At 42.8% G+C, this 26,704-nt stretch overlaps 1 protein-coding gene across 1 annotated transcript in view; it reads right to left on the bottom strand.

Annotated features, from left to right (window-relative positions):
* Positions 1-6,570: 6,570 nt before the first annotated feature.
* LOC138638749 (cytochrome P450 2C25-like) overlaps positions 6,571-26,704 on the bottom strand; it is a 419,304-nt gene continuing 399,170 nt past the window's right edge. Inside the window, exons 8-10 of the mRNA XM_069728305.1 lie at positions 12,894-13,078; positions 12,618-12,759; positions 6,571-6,904 (exon numbers count right to left, since the gene is read on the bottom strand). Of these exons, the coding sequence (XP_069584406.1) occupies positions 6,726-6,904; positions 12,618-12,759; positions 12,894-13,078 (506 nt within the window). The 3' untranslated portion in view covers positions 6,571-6,725. The remainder of the gene's footprint in view (positions 6,905-12,617; positions 12,760-12,893; positions 13,079-26,704) is intronic.

Here is a 26,704-nt window from a genome sequence, read left to right as displayed (position 1 = left end):
CTCTCCTGCCTGCTGCCATTTCAGCTAAAGATAAGTGTCTGATTCTGTTTCTTTGGCTCACAGGTTGTGTGTCTATTTTTCAGTCCTGTTCATAGTTTCATATTTTGTTCCAGCTTCGACTGTCCTGTTGTTTTTTCAGTCTGGTTGGATTCGCTGGAGTTGCAGATATACTCTCCACACCTTTAGTTAGGTGGTGGAGTTTTTGTATTTTTCTGCTGTGGATATTTTGTAGATTTTTTGCTGACCGCTCAGTATCCTGTACTATACTTTCCTATCTAGGTAGAAGTGGCCTCCTTTGCTAAATCTGTTTTCCGCCTGCGTGTGTCTTTTCCTCTCCTACTCACCGTCATTATTTGTGAGGGGGCTGCTTATACTATGGGGGTCTACTCTGAGGCAAGTCAGTTTTCCTATTTTCTATCTTTAGGGATAATTAGTCCTCCGGCTGTGTCGAGGTGTCTAGGTCTGGATAGGCACACCCCACGGCTACTTCTAGTGTCTGTGATAAGTTCAGGGTTAGCGGTCTGTATAGTTACCACTACTCCAGCGAAGGATTTTTCATGTGGTTCCAAGGCCGCCTGATCAGATCAGTACAACTGGCCCACAATGAGTTAATTGCATCTCAGAAGAAGGGAGGAAAGGTTTTGAGCCATTTTTTTTCTTCAGCCTGTTTTGTCTTCTCCTCCCTCTTAATCTCTGGGTGGCTGAGGAACCTAGTACTAACATGAATGTTCAGGAGTTAGCTTCTCATGTGGATCAGCTTGCTGCTAGGGTACAGGGTATTTCAGATTATATTGTTCAGACTCCTGCTTTAGAACCTAAGATTCCCATTCCTGATTTATTTTTTGGTGACAGATCCAAATTTTTGAGTTTCAAAAATAACTGTAAACTGTTTTTTGCATTGAGACCCCGGTCCTCTGGTGATCCCATTCAGCAGGTTAAAATCATCATATCCCTGCTGCGTGGTGACCCACAGGATTGTGCATTTTCCCTGGAATCTGGGGATCCTGCTTTGCTTAATGTTGATTCTTTCTTTCAAGCATTGGGGTTATTGTATGATGAGCCTAATTCTGTGGATCAAGCTGAGAAGACCTTGTTGGCCCTATCTCAGGGGCAAGAGGCGGCTGAATTGTATTGTCAGAAATTCAGAAAATGGTCTGTGCTGACTAAATGGAATGATGATGCTTTGGCGGCAATTTTCAGAAAGGGTCTTTCTGAATCCGTTAAGGATGTTATGGTGGGGTTTCCCACACCCTCCAATCTGAGTGATTCTATGTCTTTGGCCATTCAGATTGACCGGCGCTTGCGGGAAAGCAGAACTGTGCGCGCTATTTCGTTATCCTCAGAGCAAATTCCTGAGCCTATGCAGTGTGATAGGATTCTGTCTAAAACGGAACGACAAGGTTTTAGACATCTCAACAGGTTATGTTTTTATTGTGGCGACGCTTCTCATGTCATTTTTGTCTGCCCTAAGTGGACAAAAAGGATCGCCAGTTCATTTACCATCAGTACTGTACAACCTAAATTTCTGTTATCTGTGTCCTTGATCTGCTCATTGTCATCATTTTCTGTCATGGCGTTTGAGGATTCAGGCGCCGGCTTGAATTTGATGGACTTTGACTTTGCTAGGCGTTGTGGTTTTCCCTTGCAGCCTTTGCAGAATCCTATTCCTTTAAGGGGCAATGATGCTACACCTTTAGCTAAAAATAAGCCACAGTTTTGGATCCAGGTGACCATGCGCATGGCGCCAGCCCACCAGGAAGATTGTCAATTTCTGGTGTTGCATAATTTGCATGATGCTGTCGTGCTGGGTTTCCCGTGGTTGCAGGTCCATAATCCTGTTTTGGATTGGAAGTCCATGTCTGTAACTAGTTGGGGTTGTTAGGGGGTTCATAATGATGTTCCTCTGATGTCAATCGCCCCTTCTTTCTCTTCTGAAATTCCGGAGTTTTTGTCTGATTTTCAGGATGTATTCGATGAGCCTAAGTCCAGTTTCCTTCCACCGCATAGGGACTGTGATTGTGCTATTGATTTGATTCCAGGCTGTAAGTTTCCTAAGGGTTGACTATTCAACCTTTCTGTACCTGAACATACTGCCATGCGGAGTTATATTAAGGAGTCTTTGGAGAAGGGGCATATTCGTCCATCCTCTTCACCGTTGGGAGCGGGGTTCTTTTTTGTTGCTAAAAAAGATGGTTCTTTCAGACCCTGTATTGATTATCGCCTCTTAAATAAGATCACGGTCAAGTTTCAATACCCCTTGCCTTTGCTTTCTGATTTGTTTGCTAGGATTAAGGGAGCTAGTTGGTTTACTAAGATTGACCTTCGGGGGGCTTATAATCTTGTTCGTATAAAGCAGGGTGATGAATGGAAAACTGCGTTTAACACGCCTGAAGGCCATTTTGAATGCCTTGTGATGACATTCGGACTCTCTAGTGCTCCATCTGTTTTTCAGTCCTTCATGCATGATATCTTCCGGAGTTATCTTGATAAATTCTTTATCATATATTTGGACGATATTTTGATTTTTTCTGATGATTGGGAGTCTCATGTGCAGCAGGTCAGGATGGTATTTCAGATCCTTCGTGACAATGCCTTGTTTGTGAAAGGGTCTAAGTGTCTTTTTGGGGAGCAAAAGGTTTCCTTTTTGGGCTTTATTTTTTCTCCCTCATCTATAGAGATGGATCCGGTTAAGGTTCAGGCCATTCATGACTGGATTCAGCCCACATCCGTGAAGAGCCTTCAGAAATTTTTGGGTTTCGCTAATTTTTATCGCCGTTTCATTGCTAATTTTTCCAGCGTGGTTAAACCCTTGACTGATTTGACTAAGAAGGGGGCTGATGTGGCGAATTGGCCCTCTGCGGCTGTCTCTGCCTTTCAAGAACTTAAACGTCGTTTTTCTTCTGCTCCAGTGTTGCGCCAGCCGGATGTTTCTTTTCCGTTTCAGGTTGAGGTTGACGCTTCTGAGATTGGGGCAGGGCCGTTTTGTCTCAGAGGGATCCTGTTGGTTCCTTGATGAAACCGTGTGCCTTCTTTTCCCGTAAATTTTTGCCTGCGGAACGCAATTATGACGTCGGCAATCGGGAGTTGTTGGCTATGAAGTGGGCGTTTGAGGAGTGGCGACATTGGCTTGAGGGAGCTAAGCACCGTATTGTGGTCTTGACCGACCATAAGAATTTGATTTACCTCGAGTCTGCCAAACAGTTGAATCCTAGACAGGCTCGATGGTCCTTGTTTTTTTCTCGTTTTGATTTTGTGGTCTCGTACCTTCCTGGTACTAAGAATGTTAAGGCTGATGCCCTCTCTAGGAGTTTTTTGCCTGATTCTCCTGAGGTCTTGGAACAAGTCGGTATTTTGAAGGAAGGGGTGGTCTTTTCTGCCATTTCTCCTGATTTACGAAGGGTTCTTCAGAAATTTCAGGCTGACAAACCTGACCGTTGTCCTGTGGGGAAACTGTTTGTTCCTGACAGATGGACTAGTAAAGTGATTTCTGAGGTTCATTGTTCTGTGTTGGCTGGTCATCCTGGTATTTTTGGTACCAGAGACTTGGTTGGTAGGTCCTTTGGTGGCCTTCTTTGTCGCGTGATGTGCGATCTTTTGTGCAGTCTTGTGGGACTTGTGCACGGGCCAAGCCTTGTTGCTCCCGTGCTAGTGGGTTGCTTTTGCCATTGCTGGTTCCTGAGAGGCCCTGGACGCATATTTCTATGGATTTTATTTCCAATCTTCCTGTTTCCCAAAGGATGTCGGTTATCTGGGTTGTTTGTGACCGATTTTCTAAGATTGTTCATTCGGTGCCTTTGCCTAAATTGCCTTCTTCTTCTGATTTGGTTCCGTTGTTTTTTCAGCATGTGGTCCGTTTGCATGGTATTCCGGAGAATATTGTGTCTGACAGAGGTTCCCAGTTTGTTTCTAGTTTTTGGCGGTCCTTTTGTGCCAAGCTGGGCATTGATTTGTCTTTTTCTTCTGCATTTCATCCTCAGACAAATGGCCAGACTGAGCGAACTAATCAGACCTTGGAGACCTATTTGAGATGCTTTGTGTCTGCTGATCAGGATGATTGGGTGGCTTTTTTGCCATTGGCCGAGTTTGCCCTTAATAATCGGACTAGTTCGGCTACTTAGGTTTCGCCTTTTTTTTGTAATTTTGGTTTTCATCCTCGTTTTTCTTCTGGGCAGGTTGAGCCCTCTGACCTTCCTGGTGTGGATTCTGTGGTCGACAGGTTGCAGCAGATTTGGGCTCATGTGGTGGACAATTTGGTGCTGTCTCAGGAGGAGGCTCAACGTTTTGCTAACCGTCGTCGGTGTGTTGGTTCCCGGCTTCGGGTTGGGGATCTGGTTTGGTTATCTTCCCGTCATGTTCCTATGAAGGTTTGTTCCCCTAAGTTTAAGCCTCGGTTTATTGGTCCTTATAGGATTTCTGAGATTATTAATCCGGTGTCCTTTCGCCTGGCGCTTCCGGCCTCTTTTGCTATTCATAATGTTTTCCATAGATCTTTGTTGCGGAAATATGTGGAGCCCGTTGTTCCCTCTGTTGATCCTCCGGCCCCTGTGTTGGTCGATGGGGAGTTGGAATATGTTGTTGAGAAGATTTTGGATTCTCGTTTTTCGAGGCGGAAGCTTCAGTACCTTGTCAAATGGAAGGGTTGGATAATTCTTGGGTTTCTGCCTCTGATGTCCATGCCGCTGATTTGGTTCGTACCTTTCATCGGGCTCATCCTGATCGGCCTGGGGGCTCTGGTGAGGTTTCGGTGACCCCTCCTCAAGGGGGGGGTACTGTTGTGAATTCTGCTTTTGGGCTCCCTCCAGTGGTTGTGGATGGTAATGCAGTTGTGCCTGGACTGCAGGATTGGACAGGTGTATCTGCTAATTGCAAAGCTGACTGGGGTATTTAGCTTTGCAGGACTCATTAGTCCCTGCCAGTTGTCAATGTTCTATTGCCAGTAATGGTTCTCTGCCGGGCCTCTCCTGCCTGCTGCCATTTCAGCTAAAGATAAGTGTCTGATTCTGTTTCTTTGGATCACAGGTTGTGTGTCTATTTTTCAGTCCTGTTCATAGTTTGTATTTTGTTCCAGCTTCGACTGTCCTGTTGTTTTTTAAGTCTGGTTGGATTCGCTGGAATTGCAGATATACTCTCCACACCTTTAGTTAGGTGGTGGAGTTGTGTATTTTTCTGCTGTGGATATTTTGTATATTTTTTGCTGACCGCTCAGTATCCTGTACTATACTTTCCTATCTAGGCAAAGAAGTGGCCTCCTTTGCTAAATCTGTTTTCCGCCTGCGTGTGTCTTTTCCTCTCCTACTCACCGTCATTATTTGTGAGGGGGCTGCCTATACTTTGGGGGTCTACTCTGAGGCAAGTCTGTTTTCCTATTTTCTATCTTTAGGGATAATTAGTCCTCCGGCTGTGTTGAGGTGTCTAGGTCTGGATAGGCACACCCCATGGCTACTTCTAGTGTCTGTGATAAGTTCAGGGTTAGCGGTCTGTATAGTTACCACTACTCCAGCGAAGGTTTTTTCATGTTGTTCCAAGGCCGCCTGATCATAACTTGTGTCCTTGCTGGAAACTACAGGATCCATGATGCAACAGGCCGTGGGTCTAAAACTGGAAGTAGCCGATAGGGGCCGGACTTCCGCCCACGCTTGGAAATAACAAATAAGCAAGCACCGTGCCGGGTCCCTGCAGTATGGCACTTTGCACCAGTAGAACGCGCGACGAAGCAGGAGCCTCCCCCCCCCCGCAGCCTCTTGACAGAGCATGAGGTCAGAGAGACATACATATGTATACATATGAAAATATATATATATATGGAAAGACGATGCAGGCACCCTAACTCCGTATACCCTTCAGAAGGTGAGGAGAGGGACCGTCTGCCTCCTTTAAACACCGCAGTCAGTGCATTTGTGATGAAGTGGAGGCTGCACGGACAGAGCATGTATGCCTCTACAACCTAGGGTTCCGTTACCCCAGGGTGATCAGGTTTTAGTCCGGCAAACGAGGTCCCACGTTGCGGGAGAGGATACGTGGAGGCATCACTCCACGTGCTTGCCCGTTGTTGGTTTAGGGAAATTCGACCCCTTCAAAAGGATCCGTCACCCCTGTCTCATCCTCAGAGAAAATGTATCTGGGGAAACCCAGAGATGTGCCTCCTACGGACACTAAGCATAAACTGGAGCTGTCAGGGCCAGTGTCAAGGTGTATACTACGGAAGAGGAGCTAACTTTCTTTGTGTCTACTTAGTGTCAGCCTCCTGGCGGCAGTAGCATACACCCACAGTCCTGTGTCCCCCAATGGGACAATGGAGAAAAGCTATTTTTTATAACCTTGCGTTTATTAAGCTTTGTGATCTGCCAAGATCTCCGGAGTAAAATTTCAAATTCGATTTGTGTGAAATATATTTGACATGAATCAAAGTTCACAAAATCATGCAAATCTGACGAATCTGAATTTCCCCTCTAGTACTGTAGTTAACTGTTCATAAGGCTATCTCTACATTTTACATTCACCCATAGCATGACATGGCTGCCTACTATGCAGCTGAATTTCTCCTCTTATGAAAGACGGCAAAGGCTGAAGTGAGGATCAACATGTAAGAATTTAAGCCTCCATTTTACTTTAACAATTAGCGAAGCATTTATCTTAGACTTGCTTATTTTCATTCCTAATATTTTATAGAAAGAATCTTCAAATTGAAGGGCAACTATAAATTGGCTATAGATGCACACTATGTCTCATCCGCGAGGGATTGCACACAATTCATAGGGTAATGGAGGATTCAAAAATCCCACTGCAGGTGAAAGGTCTAGCTTTGCCTCTGATGGAGCCTTGAATGTGAAGTTCTGGAGCAGGGTTGTGAAGAACAGGAAAATTTCCATGTTTGCCAAGTTCTCTCCGGCACAACTTCTTTTACCTGTGTAAGAAAAAAAAAAGAAAAACAAAACAAATTTCCAGTGATCAGTCATATTGAGGGGTTCAAGAGAGGCCTGGATGTCTTCCTGGAGCAGAACAATATTGTATCATACAATTATTAGGTTCTGTAGAAGGACGTAGATCTGGGTATTTATTATGATGGAATATAGGCTGAACTGGATGGACAAATGTCTTTTTTCGGCCTTACTAACTATGTTACTATGTTACTATGATCATGCATGTTATAGAGCAGGACCAACAAGCTTTATTTTAGTTTTTCTTTTTTTCCAGAAAGCCATAAATCATAATGGTATACAATGTAATTGAAAGAGTTACTAATATTTCAGAAGATTTTTAGGACTTAATTCTGAGCAGATACATTGGAGTTTGAGTGACTTGTTAGAAGTGATACAAATTAGTTAGCAGGGTTATCTGTAGTGAGTGGACAGGAGACATTTAGGCTATATTCACACTTAGCGGTTTTTACCGCGGAACCGCCGCGATTTTGATGCTGCGGGTCCGCAGCAGTTTCCATAGCGTTTACAGTAACATGTAAACCCTATGGAAACCGCAAACCGCTGTGCACATGCTGCGGGAAAAACCGCGCGGGAACGCAGCGGTTTACAACCCGCAGCATGTCACTTCTTTGTGCAGAATCGCTGCGATTCTGCACCCATAGGAATACATTGAACCGCTTACTTCCCGCATGGGGCTGTGCCCACGTTGCGGGAAGTAAGCGGATAATGTGCGGGTGGTACCCGGGGTGGAGGAGAGGAGACTCTCCTCCAGGCCCTGGGAACCATATTTGGGGTTAAAAAATAAAAAATCTGATTATACTCACCCTCTGATGTCCGGAGCTCCTGGGCGCTGCACGCGGCAGTCCGGTCAGAGTTGCTGTGCGACCAGGACCTGCGGTGACGTCGCGGTAACATGACCGTGACGTCACGAAGGGTCCTTCTCCCACAGCATCTTTGGAACCGGACCGCCGGGTGCAGCGCCCAGGAGATCCGGACATCAGAGGGTGAGTATAACCAATTTTTATTATTTTTAACATTACTATTGATGCTGCATATTGCTGCATATGCAGCATCAATAGTATAGGCGGAAACCCGCAGCGGAAAACGCGGAACAAACCGCGATAAATCTGCAGGGAGAACCGCAGTTGTTTTGCCCTGCAGATTTATCAAATCCGCTGCGGGAGAACCCGCAGGGACCCGACGCAAGGTGTGAACATAGCCTTAAACTTCCTCCTACCTTCCGCCATCTGCAGCCCTTGAGTAGCTGGCCTAGTGCAATGTCACATGAGTAAGGTGGATGCGGGTCCCGGGCTTCCAGAAAATGTTTGCAGAGTCTCCGCGCTGCTCATTGTTTTCACGGCAGTGGAGTTCGGGAAAATGGCAGGAGGAGGTGGCACATGCAAAGATTAAGACATTTGCTCCTGAGATTTTAGGAGACGAGATCTCAGGAGACAAGATCTTGGTCTGTGCATGCACAGCATATTAATAGTCTCTTCTAATGAAGGAAACCGAGATTTCCAAAAAGTGTAAGGACCAGGATTTGTGGACAACACCAGCCTGGGCTCCCTGATAGCTCTACTTGCAGCTCCATGTTTCTTCTACTTCCCTTAGAGCATCTCATGAATTATATACAGTGGGGCAAAAAAGTATTTAGTCAGTCAGCAATAGTGCAAGTTCCACCACTTAAAAAGATGAGAGGCGTCTGTAATTTACATCATAGGTAGACCTCAACTATGGGAGACAAACTGAGAAAAAAAAATCCAGAAAATCACATTGTCTGTTTTTTTAACAATTTATTTGCATATTATGGTGGAAAATAAGTATTTGGTCAGAAACAAAAAATCAAGATTTCTGGCTCTCACAGACCTGTAACTTCTTCTTTAAGAGTCTCCTCTTTCCTCCACTCATTACCTGTAGTAATGGCACCTGTTTAAACTTGTTATCTGTATAAAAAGACACCTGTGCACACCCTCAAACAGTCTGACTCCAAACTCCACTATGGTGAAGACCAAAGAGCTGTCAAAGGACAACAGAAACAAAATTGTAGCCCTGCACCAGGCTGGGAAGACTGAATCTGCAATAGCCAAACAGCTTGGAGTGAAGAAATCAACAGTGGGAGCAATAATTAGAAAATGGAAGACATACAAGACCACTGATAATCTCCCTCGATCTGGGGCTCCACGCAAAATCCCACCCCGTGGGGTCAGAATGATCACAAGAACGGTGAGCAAAAATCCCAGAACCACGCGGGGGGACCTAGTGAATGAACTGCAGAGAGCTGGGACCAATGCAACAAGGCCTACCATAAGTAACACACTACGCCACCATGGACTCAGATCCTGCAGTGCCAGACGTGTCCCACTGCTTAAGCCAGTACATGTCCGGGCCCGTCTGAAGTTTGCTAGAGAGCATTTAGATGATCTAGAGGAGTTTTGGGAGAATGTCCTATGGTCTGATGAAACCAAACTGGAACTGTTTGGTAGAAACACAACTTGTCGTGTTTGGAGGAAAAAGAATACTGAGTTGCATCCATCAAACACCATACCTACTGTAAAGCATGGTGGTGGAAACATCATGCTTTGGGGCTGTTTCTCTGCAAAGGGGCCAGGACGACTGATCCGGGTACATGAAAGAATGAATGGGGCCATGTATCGTGAGATTTTGAGTGCAAACCTCCTTCCATCAGCAAGGGCATTGAAGATGAAACGTGGCTGGGTCTTTCAACATGACAATGATCCAAAGCACACCGCCAGGGCAACGAAGGAGTGGCTTCGTAAGAAGCATTTCAAGGTCCTGGAGTGGCCTAGCCAGTCTCCAGATGTCAACCCTATAGAAAACCTTTGGAGGGAGTTGAAAGTCCGCGTTGCCAAGCGAAAAGCCAAAAACATCACTGCTCTAGAGGAGATGTGCATGGAGGAATGGGCCAACATACCAACAACAGTGTGTGGCAACCTTGTGAAGACTTACAGAAAACGTTTGACCTCTGTCATTGCCAACAAAGGATATATTACAAAGTATTGAGATGAAATTTTGATTCTGACCAAATACTTATTTTCCACCATAATATGCAAATAAATTGTTAAAAAAACAGACAATGTGATTTTCTGGATTTTTTTTTCTCAGTTTGTCTCCCATAGTTGAGGTCTACCTATGATGTAAATTACAGACGCCTCTCATCTTTTTAAGTGGTGGAACTTGCACTATTGCTGACTGACTAAATACTTTTTTGCCCCACTGTATATGGGGGTTGTCTTGCTGGAAAATTTTTGGTGACTGTGACCCTGGATCTTGCAGGACTTCACAGGGGCGAGTGGGCTAAACATCTACTCTGCTATTGAATCTTATTCATCCTCTCTATATATGTAAGAGATATTTTATCTAGCATTCTCTGTACAGTATGTTACAGTGTAAGGGCGGATTGAATCAGGTTGACTCCTATTTTTTATCAGAACATCAAAATATTTTTCCTACGTCATATTTATTTTATGGCCTAGATGCCTATCCATTTTACAACTTGATTGGATACCTATCCCAAGATATCAAAAACAGCTCTTAATGCATATACGGTATATTTTAATATTTCTTATATTATATTATTATAGTGCTTTTCATCTAGTGCTATTAGATTTGTCTTCACCTGCTCCTGGCATGGTCCCTGCACGTCCCTGGTTCTCTGTGCGCCGGCAGCTTCTTCATGTAGTGAGCGGTCACATGGTACTGCTCATTACAGTAATGAATATGAACCCGGCTCCACTCCCATAGGGGTGGAGCTACATATCCATAACTGTAATCAGCGGTACCATGTAACCGCTCACTACAGGAAGAAGCTGTCGGCGCCGGAGAACCAGGGACTGCACCGCGTCAGGAGCAGGTGAGTATAACTCAGTGCGCGATATTCACCTGTTCCCCGTTCCACTGACAGCCGCCGCTGCATCTTCCCCATCCTCTGCAGTGATGCTCAGGTCATAGGGCGCGGTGACGCAATTCGTGTGCGCGCCGCCCTTTGCCTGAGCAGTCAGTGCAGCGGACAGGGAAGACACAGCAGCGGCCATCGGTGGAACGTAGACCGGTGAATATATCAAGTGCCGGGGGCCTGATAGTATCATTATTATTATTTTTTTTTTTAATCGCAGCACCAGCATATGGGGCAAATGTCTGTATGGAGCATCTTATGGGGCCATGGGCAGCATTATATGGGGCAAATATCTGTATGGGGCCATGTGCAGCATTATATGGGGCAAATATCTGTATGGAGCATCTTATGGGGCCATGTGCATCATTATATGAGGCAAATATCTGTATGGGGCAACTTATGGGGCCATGTGCAGCATTATATGAGGCAAATATCTGTATGGGGCCATGTACAGCATTATATGGGGCAAATATCTGTATGGAGCATCTTATGGGGCCATGTGCAGCATTAAATGGGGCAAATATCTGTATGGGGCCATGCGCAGCATTATATGGGGCAAATATCTGTATGGGGCTATGTGCAGCATTATATGGGGCAAATATCTGTATGGAGCCATGTGCAGCATTATATGGGGCAAATATCTTCATGGGGCCATGTGCAGCATTATATGGGGCAAATATCTCAATGGAGCATCTGATGGGGCCATAATCAGCATTTGTGGAGCATTATATGGGGCAAATGTGTCTCTGGAGCATTTTATGGGGCCATAATCAGCATTTGTGGAGTATTATATGGGGCAAATGTCTGTATGGAGCATCTTATGGGGCCATGGGCAGCATTATATGGGGCAAATATCTGTATGGGGCCATGTGCAGCATTATATGGGGCAAATATCTGTATGGAGCATCTTATGGGGCCATGTGCATCATTATATGAGGCAAATATCTGTATGGGGCAACTTATGGGGCCATGTGCAGCATTATATGAGGCAAATATCTGTATGGGGCCATGTACAGCATTATATGGGGCAAATATCTGTATGGAGCATCTTATGGGGCCATGTGCAGCATTAAATGGGGCAAATATCTGTATGGGGCCATGCGCAGCATTATATGGGGCAAATATCTGTATGGGGCTATGTGCAGCATTATATGGGGCAAATATCTGTATGGAGCCATGTGCAGCATTATATGGGGCAAATATCTTCATGGGGCCATGTGCAGCATTATATGGGGCAAATATCTCAATGGAGCATCTGATGGGGCCATAATCAGCATTTGTGGAGCATTATATGGGGCAAATGTGTCTCTGGAGCATTTTATGGGGCCATAATCAGCATTTGTGGAGTATTATATGGGGCAAATGTCTGTATGGAGCATCTTATGGGGCCATAATCAACATTTGTGCAGCATTGTATGGGGCATATTTTAATATGGAGCATCTTATGGGGCCCATCATAAACGGTATGGAGCATTATATGGGGCTCCTAATTCATTATGGATATTCAAAAACACTTAACCTACTGATGCCTCAATTAATTTTACTTTTATTGGTATCTATTTTTATTTTTGAAATTTACCAGTAGCTGCTGCATTTCCCACCCTAGGCTTATACTCGAGTTATTAAGCTTTCCCAGTTTTTTGTGGCAAAATTAGGGGTCTCGGTTTATACTCAATTATATACGAGTATGTTTAAACCAAGGCCAATTTTGTGGACAGTTTCTACAGTTCCCTTTACGTTATATAAATGCATGATGCCATTAAAAGGAAATGAAAGAAATGTACCTAATGAGAAGGGAACGAAGGCTTCGTTCTTCTTAAATTTTCCTTCTGAGTCAAGAAAGTGCCCAGGATAAAACTCTTCTGGCTTCTCAAAATAAGCTTTATCTCTAAGAGCAGAGTGAAGTAACGGAATGACAGTTGTGCCCTGGAAAAACAAAAGGCAATATGAATTACCATAAAAAATATAATGAAAATATTATAAATATACGTCATTTATTAAATTATTCAATGGAAAACACACACAAGTCCAGACTTAAGATATAAAATAATTCTCCTAACCTTTGAAAGATTATAACCCCTGAATGTGATGTCCGTAGTTGTGGCATGTGGGAGGCTTCCAGGTACGACGTCCCCAAATCTTTGAATTTCATGAATGACAGCATTAGTATATGGCATTTCCTTTCTATGTTCTACTTGAGGTTGAGCAGATCCAATAATGTTTTCAATTTCATTTTGCACTTTTTCTAAAAGGTAAAAATAGTATGTATTGTGAGTTACAAAGCAAATTCTGAAAGATATAAAACAAAGTACAAGTTCAATATATGTTGGACCTGTAAAACATTTTTTTATATATTGTTATTCTACACTTTCATTAACCCCTTAAGCCCCGAGGGTGGTTTGCACGTTAATTACCGGGCCAATTTTTACAATTCTGACCACTATCCCTTTATGAGGTTATAACTCTGGAACACTTTAACGGATCTTGGCGATTCTGACAATGTTTTCTCGAGACATATTGTACTTCATGGTAGTGGTAAAATTTATTCGATATAACTTGTGTTTATTTGTGAAAAAAGCGGAAATTTGGCGAAAATTTTGAAAATTTCGCAATTTTCCAACTTTAAATTTTTATGCCCTTAAATCACAGAGATATGTCATGCAAAATACTTAATAAGTAACATTTCCCACATGTCTACTTTACATAAGCACAATTTTGGAACCAAATTTTTTTTTTGTTAGGGAGTTATAAGGGTTAAAAGTTGACCAGCAATTTCTCATTTTTACAACACCATTTTTTTTTTAGGGACCACATCTCATTTGATGTCATTTTGAGGGGTCTATATGATAGAAAATACCCAAGTGTGACACCATTCTAAAAACTGCACCCCTCAAGGTGCTCAAAACCACATTCAAGAAGTTTATTACCCCTTCAGGGGTTTCACAGGAATTTTTGGAATGTTTAAATAAAAATGAATATTTAACTTTTTTTCACACAAAATTTATTTCAGCTCCAATTTGCTTTATTTTACCAAGGGTAACAGGATAAAATGGATGCCAAAAGTTGTTGTACAATCTGTGCTGAGTACGCTGATACCCCATATGTGGGGGTAAACCACTGTTTGGGCGCATGGCAGAGCTCGGAAGGAAAGGAGCGCCATTTGACTTTTCAATGCAAAATTGACAGGAATTGAGATGGGACGCCATGTTGCGTTTGGAGAGCCCCTCATGTGCCTAAACATTGAAACCACCCACAAGTGACACCATTTTGGAAAGTAGACCCCTTAAGGAACTTATCTAGATGTGTGGTGAGCACTTTGACCCACCAAGTGCTTCACAGAAGTTTATAATGCAGAGCCGTAAAAATAAAAAATCATATTTTTTCACAAATATGATTTTTTGCCCCCAATTTTTTATTTTCCCAAGAGTAAGAGAAGAAATTGGACCTCAAAAATTGTTGTCCAATTTGTCCTGAGTACGCTGATACCCCATATATGGGTGTAAACCATTGTTTGGGCGTATGGCAGAGCTCGGAAGGGAAGGAGCGCCATTTGACTTTTCAATGCAAAATTGACTGGAATTGAGATGGGATGCCATGTTGCGTTTGGAGAGCCCCTGATGTGCTTAAACATTGAAACCCCCACAAGTGACACGATTTTGGAAAGTAGACCCCTTAAGGAACTTATCTAGATGTGTGGTGAGCACTTTGACCCAACAAGTGCTTCACAGAAGTTTATAATGCAGAACTGTAAAAATAAAAAATCATATTTTTTCACAAAAATGATCTTTTCGCCCCCCATTTTTTATTTTCCCATGGGTAAGTGAAGAAATTAGACCACAAAAGTTGTTGTGCAATTTGTCCTGAGTGCGACGATACCCCATATGTTGGGTAAACCACTGTTTGGGCGCATGGCAGAACTCGGAAGGAAAGGAGCGCCATTTGACTTTTCAATGCAAAATTGACTGGAATTGAGATGGGACGCCATTTTGCGTTTGGAGAGCCCCTGATGTGCCTAAACATTGAAACCCCCCACAAATGACACCATTTTGGAAAGTAGACCCCTTAAAGAACTTATCTAGATGTGTGGTGAGCACTTTGACCCAACAAGTGCTTCACAGAAGTTTATTATGCAGAGCTGTAAAAATAAAAAATCATATTTTTTCACAAAAATGATTTTTTCGCCCCCAATTTTTTAATTTCCCAAGGGTAAGAGAAGAAATTAGACCACAAAAGTTGTTGTGCAATTTGTCCTGAGTGCGACGATACCCCATATGTGGGGGTAAACCACTTTTTGGGCGCATAGCAGAGCTCGGAAGGGAAGGAGCGCCATTTGACTTTTCAATGCAAAATTGACTGGAATTAAGATGGGTTGCCATGTTGGTTTGGAGAGCCCCTGATGTGCCTAACCATTAAAACCCCCCACAAGTGACACCAATTTGGAAACTAGACCCCCTAAGGAACTTATCTAGAAGTATTTTGAGAGCTTTCAACCCCCAAGTGTTTCACTACAGTTTATAACGTAGAGCCGTGAAAATAATTTTTTTTTCGCAAAAATTATTTTTTAGCCCCCAGTTTTGTATTTTCACAAGGGTAACAGAATAAATTGGACCCCAACGTTGTTGTCCATTTTGTTCTGAGTACGCTGATACCCAATATGTGGGGGGAAACCACTGTTTGGGTGCATGGCAGAGGTCGGAAGGCAAGGAGCGCCATTTGGAATGCAGACTTAAATGGATTGGTCTGCAGGGGTCACGTTGCATTTGCAGAGCCCCTGATGTACCCAAACAGTACAAACCCCCCACAAGTGACTGCCCATTAGAAACTAGACCTCCCAAGGAACTTATCTAGATGTGTTGTGAGAACTTTGAACCCCTAAGTGTTTCACTACAGTTTATAACGCAGAGCAGTGAAAATAAAAATTCTTTTTTTTTTTTCACAAAAATGATTTTTTAGCCCCCAGCTTTGTATTTTTACAAGGGTAACAGAATAAATTGGACCACAAAAGTTGTTTTCCAATTTGTCCTGAGTACGCTGATACCTCATATGTGGAGGGAAACCACTGTTTGGGGGCATGGCAGAGCTCGGAAGGGAAGGAGCGCCATTTGGAATGCAGACTTAGATGGATTGGTCTGGAGGCGTCACGTTGCATTTGCAGAGCCCCTGATGTACCCAAACAGTACAAACCCCCCACAAGTGACCTCATATTGGAAACTAGACCTCCCAAGGAATTTATCTAGATGTGTTGTGAAAACTTTGAACCCCCAAGTGTTTCACTACAGTTTACAACGCAGAGCCGTGAAAATAAAAAATCCTTTTTTTTCCTCCAAAAATGATTTTTAGCCCCCCAAATTTTTATTTTCCCAAGGAACTTGGACCCAAAAAGTTGTTGTCCAATTTGTCTCGAGTACGCTGATACCCCACATGTTGGAGTAAACCCCTGTTTGGGCGCACGGGAGAGCTCGGAAGTGAAGGAGCACTGTTTTACTTTTCAATGCAGAATTGGCTGGAATTGAGATCGGACGCCATGTCGCGTTTGGAGAGCCCCTGATGTGCCTAAACAGTGGAAACTCCCCAATTCTACCTGAAACCCTAATCCAAACGCACCCCTAACCCTAATCCCAACTGTAACCCTAACCACACACCTAACCCTGACACACCCCCAATTCTAATCCCAACCCTAATCCCAACCGTAAATGTAATCCAAACCCTAACCCTAACCCTCGCCCTAACCCTAACCCTAGCCCTAACCCTAATGGGAAAATGGAAATAAATACATTTTTTTTTATTTTACTATTTTTCCCTAAGGCTAGGTTCACATTGCGTTAGGGCATTCCGTTTAGCGCTAGCGCTAGCGGATTGCGCTAATGCAATGTCTTTTTAGGTGTCGCATTTAGTGGTCGCGTTAACGTCCCCGCTCTGGAAGATCGGGGATCGGACCTCGGGCGCGCCGCGGACGCTGTAAGCAGCGTCCGCGGCGCGCCACAAAAGAGTGGCACCTTGCTAGCGCGAGCCGAAAATGGCACGCTCTAGCGATGCGCTACACCCGAAAATCACATTGCTGTCAATGGGTGCGCTAACGGACCCGTTGTATGGCGTTAATTGCGACATTTTCACCGTGCAACGCTGTCCGTTAGCGTTAACCCATTAACGCCATGTGAACCTAGCCTAACTAAGGGGGTGATGAAGGGGGTTTTGATTTACTTTTATAGCGTTTTTTATATCGGATTTTTATGATTGGCAGCCGTCACACACTAAAAGACGCTTTTTATAGCAAAAATGTTTTTGCATCTCCACATTTTGAGACCTATAATTTTTCCATATTTTGGTCCACAGAGTCATGTGAGGTCTTGTTTTTTGCGGGACGAGTTGACGTTTTTATTGGTAACATTTTCGGACACGTGACAGTTTTTGATCGCTTTTTATTCAGATATTTTGTGAGGTAGAATGATCAAAAACCAGCAAAGCAGTTTTGTTCTTCAGGTCAGTACGATTACAGCGATAACTCATTTATATCATTTTTTTATGTTTTATACGATAAAAGCTATTTTATAGAAAAAATTATTATTTTGGCATCGCTTTATTCTGAGGACTATAACTTTTTTATTTTTTTGGTTATGATGCTATGTCACAGCTCGTTTTTTGCAGGACAAGATGACGTTTTCAGCGGTACCATGGTTTTTTATATCCGTCTTTTTGATCGCGTGTTATTCCACTTTTTGTTCGGCGGTATGATAATAAAGCGTTGTTTTTTGGCTCGTTTTTTTTTTTTCTTACGCCATTCACTGAAGGGGTTAACTAATGGGCCAGTTTTATAGGTTGGGTCGTTACGGATGCGACGATACTAAATATGTGTACTTTTATTGTTTTGTTTTTTTTTTTAGATAAAGAAATATATTTATAGGAATAATATTTTTTTTTTTTCTTCTTTATTTAGGAATTTTTTTTTTTTTTTACACGTGTGGAAATTTTTTTTTTTACTCTTTCACTTTGTCCCAGGGGGGGGACATCACAGATCACCGATCTGACAGTGTGCACAGCACTCTGCCAGATCGGTGATCTGACAAAAAGTCGGGCAGGATTAGAGCTGCAGCTGCAGCCTGCTCCTGACCTGGAAGTGCTCCCTGCAGGACCCGGATGCAGCCCCGTGGCCATTTTGGATCCGGGGCCTGCAGGGAGAAGATGCTCGGTACACGGTGAGTACATCACCGTGTACCGATCATCTCAGGGAAGCCCGCAGGGAGCCCCCTCCCTGCGGATGCTTCCCTGCACCGGCGGCACATCGCGATCATCTTTGATTGCGGTGTGTCGGGGGTTAATGTGCCGGGAGCGGTCCGTGACCACTCCTGGCACATAGTGCCGGATGTCAGCTGCGATATGCAGCTGACACCCGGCCGCGATAGGCCGCGCTCCCCCCGTGAGTGCGGCCGATCGCTATGAAGTACTATTCCGTCGGTGGGAATTAAGGCCCACACCACCTTGACGGGATAGTACGTCATATGGGATTAAGGGGTTAAAGGAGTATTCCCATCTCCAAGATTCTATCCCAACATGCAGTAAATGTAGTAATATTAGCAAATAACGACAATTAGAAATATAGTATAGTCCCTTGATTAACTATGTCTCTAAACCATTAGCTTAGGTATCCATGGTTACAACCACTCATGTAGTGACAGCTACAGTTAGGTCCATATTTATATTTGGACACAGACAACATTTTTCTAATTTTGGTTCTAGACGATACCATAATGAATTTTAAGCAAAAACAATTCAGATGCAGTTGAAGATCAGACTTTCAGCTTTCATTTGAGGGAATCCACATTAAAATTGGATGAAGGGTTTAGGAGTTTCAGCTACTTAACAGGTGCCACCCTGCTTTTACAGGGACCAAAAGTAATGGACATCACCTGACACTGTGTCTCCTTCTTTTTGATGCTCTGCCAGGCCTTCTCTGCATCTGGTAATGTCCATGAGTTCAAGACTTCAGGCAGTCATTGCCAACAAAGAGTTTTCAACCAAGTACTAAAAAGGAACATTTTATTTAAAATTATTGAATCTGTCCAATTACTTTTGGTCCCTTTAAAAACAGGGTGGCACATGTTAAGGAGCTGAAACTCCTAAACCCTTCATCCCATTTTAATGTGGATACCCTCAAATTAAAGCTGAAAGTCTGAACTTTAACTGCATTTGAATTGTTTTGTTTAAAATTCATTGTGGTAATGTCTATAACCAAAAAATATTTTCTCTGTCCAAATATATATGGACCTATCTGTATTTAGCTGTTGAAGGAAACAAAGGATTTAATCCCTTCACCCTGAAGCCTATTTTTACCTTCTTGACCAGGTCAATTTTTCCAATTCTAACCACTGTCAATTTATGAGGTAAAAACTCTGGAACGCTTCAATGAATCCCAGGGATTCTGAGAATGTTTTCTTGTGACATATTGTACTTTATGGTAGTGGCAAAATCTCTTTAATATGACTATGTTTATTTAAAAAAAAATGGAAATTTGGCAATTTTGAAAATTTCGCAATTTAAATCATAGTTATATTGCACAAAATAGTCTATATACTGTATTTAATCATCTAAGGTCCATTTCCTTCTGTTTGTCTGTAACGGAAATCCCGCATCGCTGATTGGTCACGCCAGCTGCCCGCGACCAATCAGCGGCTCGCGCAGTCTAGCCGAGGCGAATTGGCGTGGGATTTGAACCACGCTTCGCTGATTGGCCGCGCCCGGCCGGAAGTGACCAATCAGCGAAGCAGTGTTTAAATCCTGCGCCAATAACGCTGATTGGACGTGGCCAGCTGGCGCAACAATCAGCGACGTGGGATTCCTGTTACAGACAAACAAACAGACTGTAACAGAAATACCGCATCTCTGATTGGTCACTCCCGGCCAACCACGACCAATCAGTGACAGGCTTTACTATTGATTCTGCCTATGCAGCATCAATAGTAAAAAGATATAATGTTAAAAATAATAAAAAATAAAAAATCATGCTATTCTCACCTTCCGGCGGCCCTCAAAGCCTTCCCCATCCTCGCTATGCTCTCGGCAGCTCCGTTCCCAGTAATGTTTTGCAAAATTACCCCAGATGACGTAGGATCACGCAAAAACGCTACGTCATTACAGGTAATTGCCGCAAAGCATCACTGGGAACGGACCTGGCGAGAGCATCGCTAACTCCTGAGCTGGATCCGGGGGCAGCCGGAAGGTGAGCATATAACTATTTTTTATTTTAATTATTTTTTTCACAGGGATATGGTGCCCACACTGCTATATACTATGTGGGCTCTGCTATATACTTCGTGGGCTGCTATATACTACGTGGCTGTGCTATAAACTACGTGGGCTGTGCCTGTGCTATATACTACGTGGCTGTGCTATATACTATGTGGCTGTGCTATATGCTATGTTGGCTGTGTTATATAGCACGTGGACTTTTCCATATACTACGTGGATTGTGCAATATACTACGTGGACTGTGCTATATACTACGTGGACTGTGGTATGTGTTATATACTATGTGGTCTGTGTTATATACTATGTGGCTGCTATATACTACGTGGCTATGCTATACACTATGTGGGCTGTGCCTGTGCTATATACTACGTGGCTGTGCTATATACTACATGGCTGTGCTTTGTACTACGTGGCTGTGCTACACAGTACAGACCAAAAGTTTGGACACACCTTCTCATGTAAATATTTTTCTGTATTTTCATGACTATGAAAATTGTACATTCACACTGAAGGCATCAAAACTATGAATTAACACATGTGGAATTATATACTTAACAAAAAAGTGTGAAACAACTGAAAATATGTCTTATAATCTATGTTCTTCTAAGTAGCCATCTTTTGCTTTGATGACTGCTTTGCACACTCTTGGCATTCTGTTGACGGGCTTCAAGAAGTAGTCACCGGGAATTGTCTTCCAACAATCTTGAAGGAGTTCCCAGAGATGCTTAGCACTTGTTGGCCCTTTTGCCTTCATTCTGCACTCCAGCTCACCCAAAACCCTCTCGATTGGGTTCAGGTCTGGTTACTGTGGAGGCCAGGTCATCTGGCGTAGCACCCCATCACTTTCCTTCTTGGTCAAATAGCCCTTACACAGCCTGGAGGTGTGTTTGGGCTCATTGTCCTGTTGAAAAATAAATGATGGTCCAACTAAACGCAAACCGGATGGAGTAGCATGCCGCTGCAAGATGCTGTGGTAGCCATGCTGGTTCAGTATGCCTTCAAATTTGAAAAAGTCCCCAACAGTGTCACCAGCAAAGCACCCCCACACCATCACACCTCCTCCTCCATGCTTCACGGTGGGAACCAGGCATGTAGAGTCCATCCATTCACCTTTTCTGTGTTGCATAAAGACACGGTGGTTGGAACCAAAGATCTCAAATTTGGACTCATCAGACCAAAGCAAAGATTTCCACTGTTTTAATGTCCATTCCTTGTGTTCTTTAGCCCAAACAAGTCTCTTCTGCTGTTGCCTGTTCTTAGCAGTGGTTTCCTAGCAGCTATTTGGCATTGACCTGGTCTCTAATCTGAGCTGCTGTTATCCTGTGATTTCTGAAGCTGGTGACTCAGATAAACTTATCCTCAGAAGCAGAGTTGACTCTTGGTCTTCCTTTCCTGGGGTGGTCTTCATGTGAGCCAGTTTCTTTGTAGCGCTTGATGGTTTTTGCCACTGCACTTGGGGACACTTTCAAAGTTTTCCCTATTTTTTGGACTGACTGACCTTAATTTCTTAAAGTAATGATGGCCACTCGGTTTTCTTTACTTAGCTGCTTTTTTTCTTGCCATAATACTAATTCTAACAGTCTATTCAGTAGGACTATCAGCTGTGTATCCACCAGACTTCTGCTCAACACAACTGATGGTCCCAATCCCATTTATAAGGCAAGAAATCCCACTTATTAAACTTGACAGGGCACACCTGTGAAGTGAAAACCATTCCCGGTGACGACCTCTTTATGCTCATCAAGAGAATGCCAAGAGTGTGCAAAGCAGTCATCAAAGCAAAATGTGGCTACTTTGAAGAACCTAGAATATAAGGCATAATTTCAGTTGTTTCACACTTTTTTGTTAAGCATATAATTCCACATGTGTTAATTCATAGCTTTGATGCCTTCAGTGTGAATGTACAAATTTCATAGTCATGAAAATACAGAAAAATCTTTAAATGACAAGGTGTGTCCAAACTTTGGTCTGTACTATATATATACAGTGGGGCAAAAAAGTATTTAGTCAGTCAGCAATAGTGCAAGTTCCACCACTTAAAAAGATGAGAGGCGTCTGTAATTTACATCATAGGTAGACCTCAACTATGGGAGACAAACTGAGAAAAAAAAATCCAGAAAATCACATTGTCTGTTTTTTTAACATTTTATTTGCATATTATGGTGGAAAATAAGTATTTGGTCAGAAACAAACAATCAAGATTTCTGGCTCTCACAGACCTGTAACTTCTTCTTTAAGAGTCTCCTCTTTCCTCCACTCATTACCTGTAGTAATGGCACCTGTTTAAACTTGTTATCAGTATAAAAAGACACCTGTGCACACCCTCAAACAGTCTGACTCCAAACTCCACTATGGTGAAGACCAAAGAGCTGCCAAAGGACACGAGAAACAAAATTGTAGCCCTGCACCAGGCTGGGAAGACTGAATCTGCCATAGCCAACCAGCTTGGAGTGAAGAAATCAACAGTGGGAGCAATAATTAGAAAATGGAAGACATACAAGACCACTGATAATCTCCCTCGATCTGGGGCTCCATGCAAAATCCCACCCCGTGGGGTCAGAATGATCACAAGAACGGTGAGCAAAAATCCCAGAACCACGCGGGGGGGCCTAGTGAATGAACTGCAGAGAGCTGGGACCAATGTAACAAGGCCTACCATAAGTAACACACTACGCCACCATGGACTCAGATCCTGCAGTGTCAGATGTGTCCCACTGCTTAAGCCAGTACATGTCCGGGCCCATCTGAAGTTTGCTAGAGAGCATTTGGATGATCCAGAGGAGTTTTGGGAGAATGTCCTATGGTCTGATGAAACCAAACTGGAACTGTTTGGTAGAAACACAACTTGTCGTGTTTGGAGGAAAAAGAATACTGAGTTGCATCATCAAACACCATACCTACTGTAAAGCATGGTGGTGGAAACATCATGCTTTGGGGCTGTTTCTCTGCAAAGGGGCCAGGACGACTGATCCGGGTACATGAAAGAATGAATGGGGCCATGTATCGTGAGATTTTGAGTGCAAACCTCCTTCCATCAGCAAGGGCATTGAAGATGAAACGTGGCTGGGTCTTTCATCATGACAATGATCCAAAGCACACCGCCAGGGCAACGAAGGAGTGGCTTCGTAAGAAGCATTTCAAGGTCCTGGAGTGGCCTAGCCAGTCTCCAGATCTCAACCCTATAGAAAACCTTTGGAGGGAGTTGAAAGTCCGTGTTGCCAAGCGAAAAGCCAAAAACATCACTGCTCTAGAGGAGATCTGCATGGAGGAATGGGCCAACATACCAACAACAGTGTGTGGCAACCTTGTGAAGACTTACAGAAAACGTTTGACCTCTGTCATTGCCAACAAAGGATATATTACAAAGTATTGAGATGAAATTTTGTTTCTGACCAAATACTTATTTTCCACCATAATATGGAAATAAAATGTTAAAAAAACAGACAATGTGATTTTCTGGATTTTTTTTTCTCAGTTTGTCTCCCATAGTTGAGGTCTACCTATGATGTAAATTACAGACGCCTCTCATCTTTTTAAGTGGTGGAACTTGCACTATTGCTGACTGACTAAATATTTTTTTGCCTCACTGTATATATATATATATATATATATATATATATATATATATATATATAGTGTGTTTTCAAAGCTTTAATTCTATTTTACATTAGGGCTGCAGACCCCTGTGCTCGTTGTCATGGACCCCCAATCTCAAGATCGCTGGGAGTCCCAAGAGTCAGGTACCCAGCAATCAGCAAGCTATCCCCTATCTCGTTGGATAGGAGATATGGTATGGGAGAAGAGTGAACTTTTGCCGGCAGCAGGTTACAATTGCTGAGATACACTGTTTTACTGTCTAACCTTGAATACAGATAAAAGCTTAATCAAAAACAAGAATTCTATATTCCCTTTGTTCACAAGTTTCTCTTAACTTTCTTTCTGAAAGTTCCCAGCATCAGTTTTATATATGTCCCTGACTAATGACATTTCAAATATACAGATTTGTCAATCATTACCCTTTCAGCAATCTCTCATTGTATATATTCATATACAGGTGCATCTCACTAAAAAAAGAACATCATCAAAAAGTTAAGTTTTTTCTGTTCTTCAATGCAAAAAGTGAAATTCATATATTATATAGAGTCACTACAAACAGTGATTGATTTCAAGCGTTTATTTCTGTTAATGTTTATGATTATTGTTTACAGCCAATGAAACTTCAAAAGTCATTATCTCAGTAAATTAGAATACTTTTTAACACTAGCTTGAAAAATTATTGTAAAGTCCAAAATGTTGGCCTACTGAAATGTATGTTCAGAAAATGCACTCAATACTTGGTCAGGGATCCTTTTGCATCGATTACTGCATCAATACGGTGTGGCATGGAGGCGATCAGCCTGTGGCGCTACTAATTTGTTATGGAAGCCCAGGTTGCTTTGATAGCAGCCTTCAGCTATTCTACATTGTTGGGTCTGGTGTCTCTCATCTTCCTCTTGACAATACTCCATAGATTCTCTATGGGGTTAAGGTCAGATGAGTTTTCTGACCAATTATACAGCAGGGATACTGCTGTTTTTTAAACCAGGTATTGATACTTTTGGACAGGTGCCAAGTCATGGTTGAAGATTAAATTTCCATCTCCTAAAAGCTTGTTGCAGAGGGAAGCATGAAGTGCTCTAAAATTTCCTGGTAGACGGCTACTCTGACTTTGGTGTTGATAAAACACAGTGGACCTACACCAGCAGATGACATGGCTCCCCAAACCATCACTGATTGTGGACACTTCACACTAGACGTCCAGCAGCTTGGATTGTGGCCTCTCCATTCTTCCTCCAGACTCTGGGACCTTGATTTCCAAATGAAATGCAAAATTTGCTTTCTTCTGAAAACAACACTTTGGACCACTGACAACAGTCCAGTTCTTTTTCTCCTTGGCCCAGGTAAGACGCTTCTGGCGTTGTCTATTGGTCATGAGTGGCTTGACACAAGGAATGTGACACTTGTAGCCCATGTCCTGGATACGTCTGTGTGTGGTGGCTCTTGAAGCAATGTCTCCAGCAGCAGTCCACACCTTGTGAATCTCCCCAAAATTTTTGAATGGCATTTTCTTAACAGTCTTTTCAAGGCTGCGGTTATCCCGGTCGCTTGTGCACCTTTTTCTACCACACTTTTTCCACCCAACTTTCAATTAATATGCTTGGATACAGCACTCTCTGTACGGCCAGCTTCTTCTGCAATTACTTTTTGTGGCTTCCCCTCCATGTGGAGTGTGTCAATGACTGCCTTCTGGAGATCTGTCTATTCAGCAGTCTTCCCCATGATTGTGGAGCTACTGAAACAGACTAAGGAACCTTTTAAAATGTTAGGAAGCCTTTGCAGGAGTTTTGTTAGTTATTCTAATTTACTGAGATAATGACTACTGGGTTTTCATTGGCTGTAAGCCATAATCATCAACATTAACATAAATAAACACTTGAAATAGATCAGTCTGTTTCTAATGACTCCATATAATATATGAGTTTCACTTTTTGTATTGAAGAACTGAAATAAATAAACTATTTGATAATATTCCAATTTAGTGAGAAGCACTTGTATATTAGTCATGTCAATAGCTTTGCCAGCATAACCACTGTGTGATGATTTAAGTCATAAACAAGAAATATACCATGCAGAAAAGAAAAAGTGCAGATAGTGTCTTATCTCATAATTTAAGAGAATATTTGACAGTAATGTTACTGTTCACAGTAAGTAGTGGTGGCTGCCGCAGATCCACCAGTCGACTTGCGACCGTAGCTAAAATGCTGAATAGGAGGATTTGTGGGTTATGATCCATGCTGCCACCTTATCTAAAACAGACAATTACAATTGAACAGTGATTTATTCAATAAGTAAGAATAAACCACTGTTCAATTGTACACTTTAGACAACATGTAGGGAACTCAGTATGAATTAACCCATGAGCCCAAGGAAGAGAACCAAAAGGATAACAATAAAATATCATAGTTTATTGACAAAAATTAAAAAAGAGATCAGGTATGGTACATAAAATGCAAAAAGGACCCAGGGGACCAGAATAATCACAGCGAGGATAAAAGTCTAAAGCTATTTAAGGTTGGCTTAAGTTATTAATCATTGCAGCGTTGCCAAATCTGCCCAGTATATGAGACGAAAATTAACCATTCAACAGTTCCCTGACCGGGCATACATCATAAATCATACTCCTATTAGGCACAGATCCTAGAAAATGTATTACCTCTCAGCCGTGAGGCGTAAGTGTGTTGGGACTCTGCATCAGATGATGCCGGCTGATTCCGTGCTCCCCTGTCGCCCTTTTGTCCGTTTTGGATGAGCTAACCCACAAATCCTCCTATTCAGCGTTAAGTAGTGTTGAGCGATACCTTCCGATATTCGGAAATGTCTGTATCGGATTGGATCAGCCGATATCCAAAAAAATATCGGATAACGCCGATACCGATTCCCGATACCAATGCAAGTCAGTGGGACACAAATATCGGAATTAAAATAAACCCTTTCTTTCCTTGTAAGTTAATTCTACATGAAGGAAAACAGCTAAGAATAATGTAGAATGTATTAAGGGAGGTGGAGGAGACATTAAAGGCCTAGAGGT

The sequence above is a fragment of the Ranitomeya imitator genome, chromosome 5, assembly GCF_032444005.1.
Source record: "Ranitomeya imitator isolate aRanImi1 chromosome 5, aRanImi1.pri, whole genome shotgun sequence".
NCBI lineage: Eukaryota > Metazoa > Chordata > Amphibia > Anura > Dendrobatidae > Ranitomeya > Ranitomeya imitator.
This window is presented reverse-complemented; position numbering and strand designations above follow the sequence as displayed.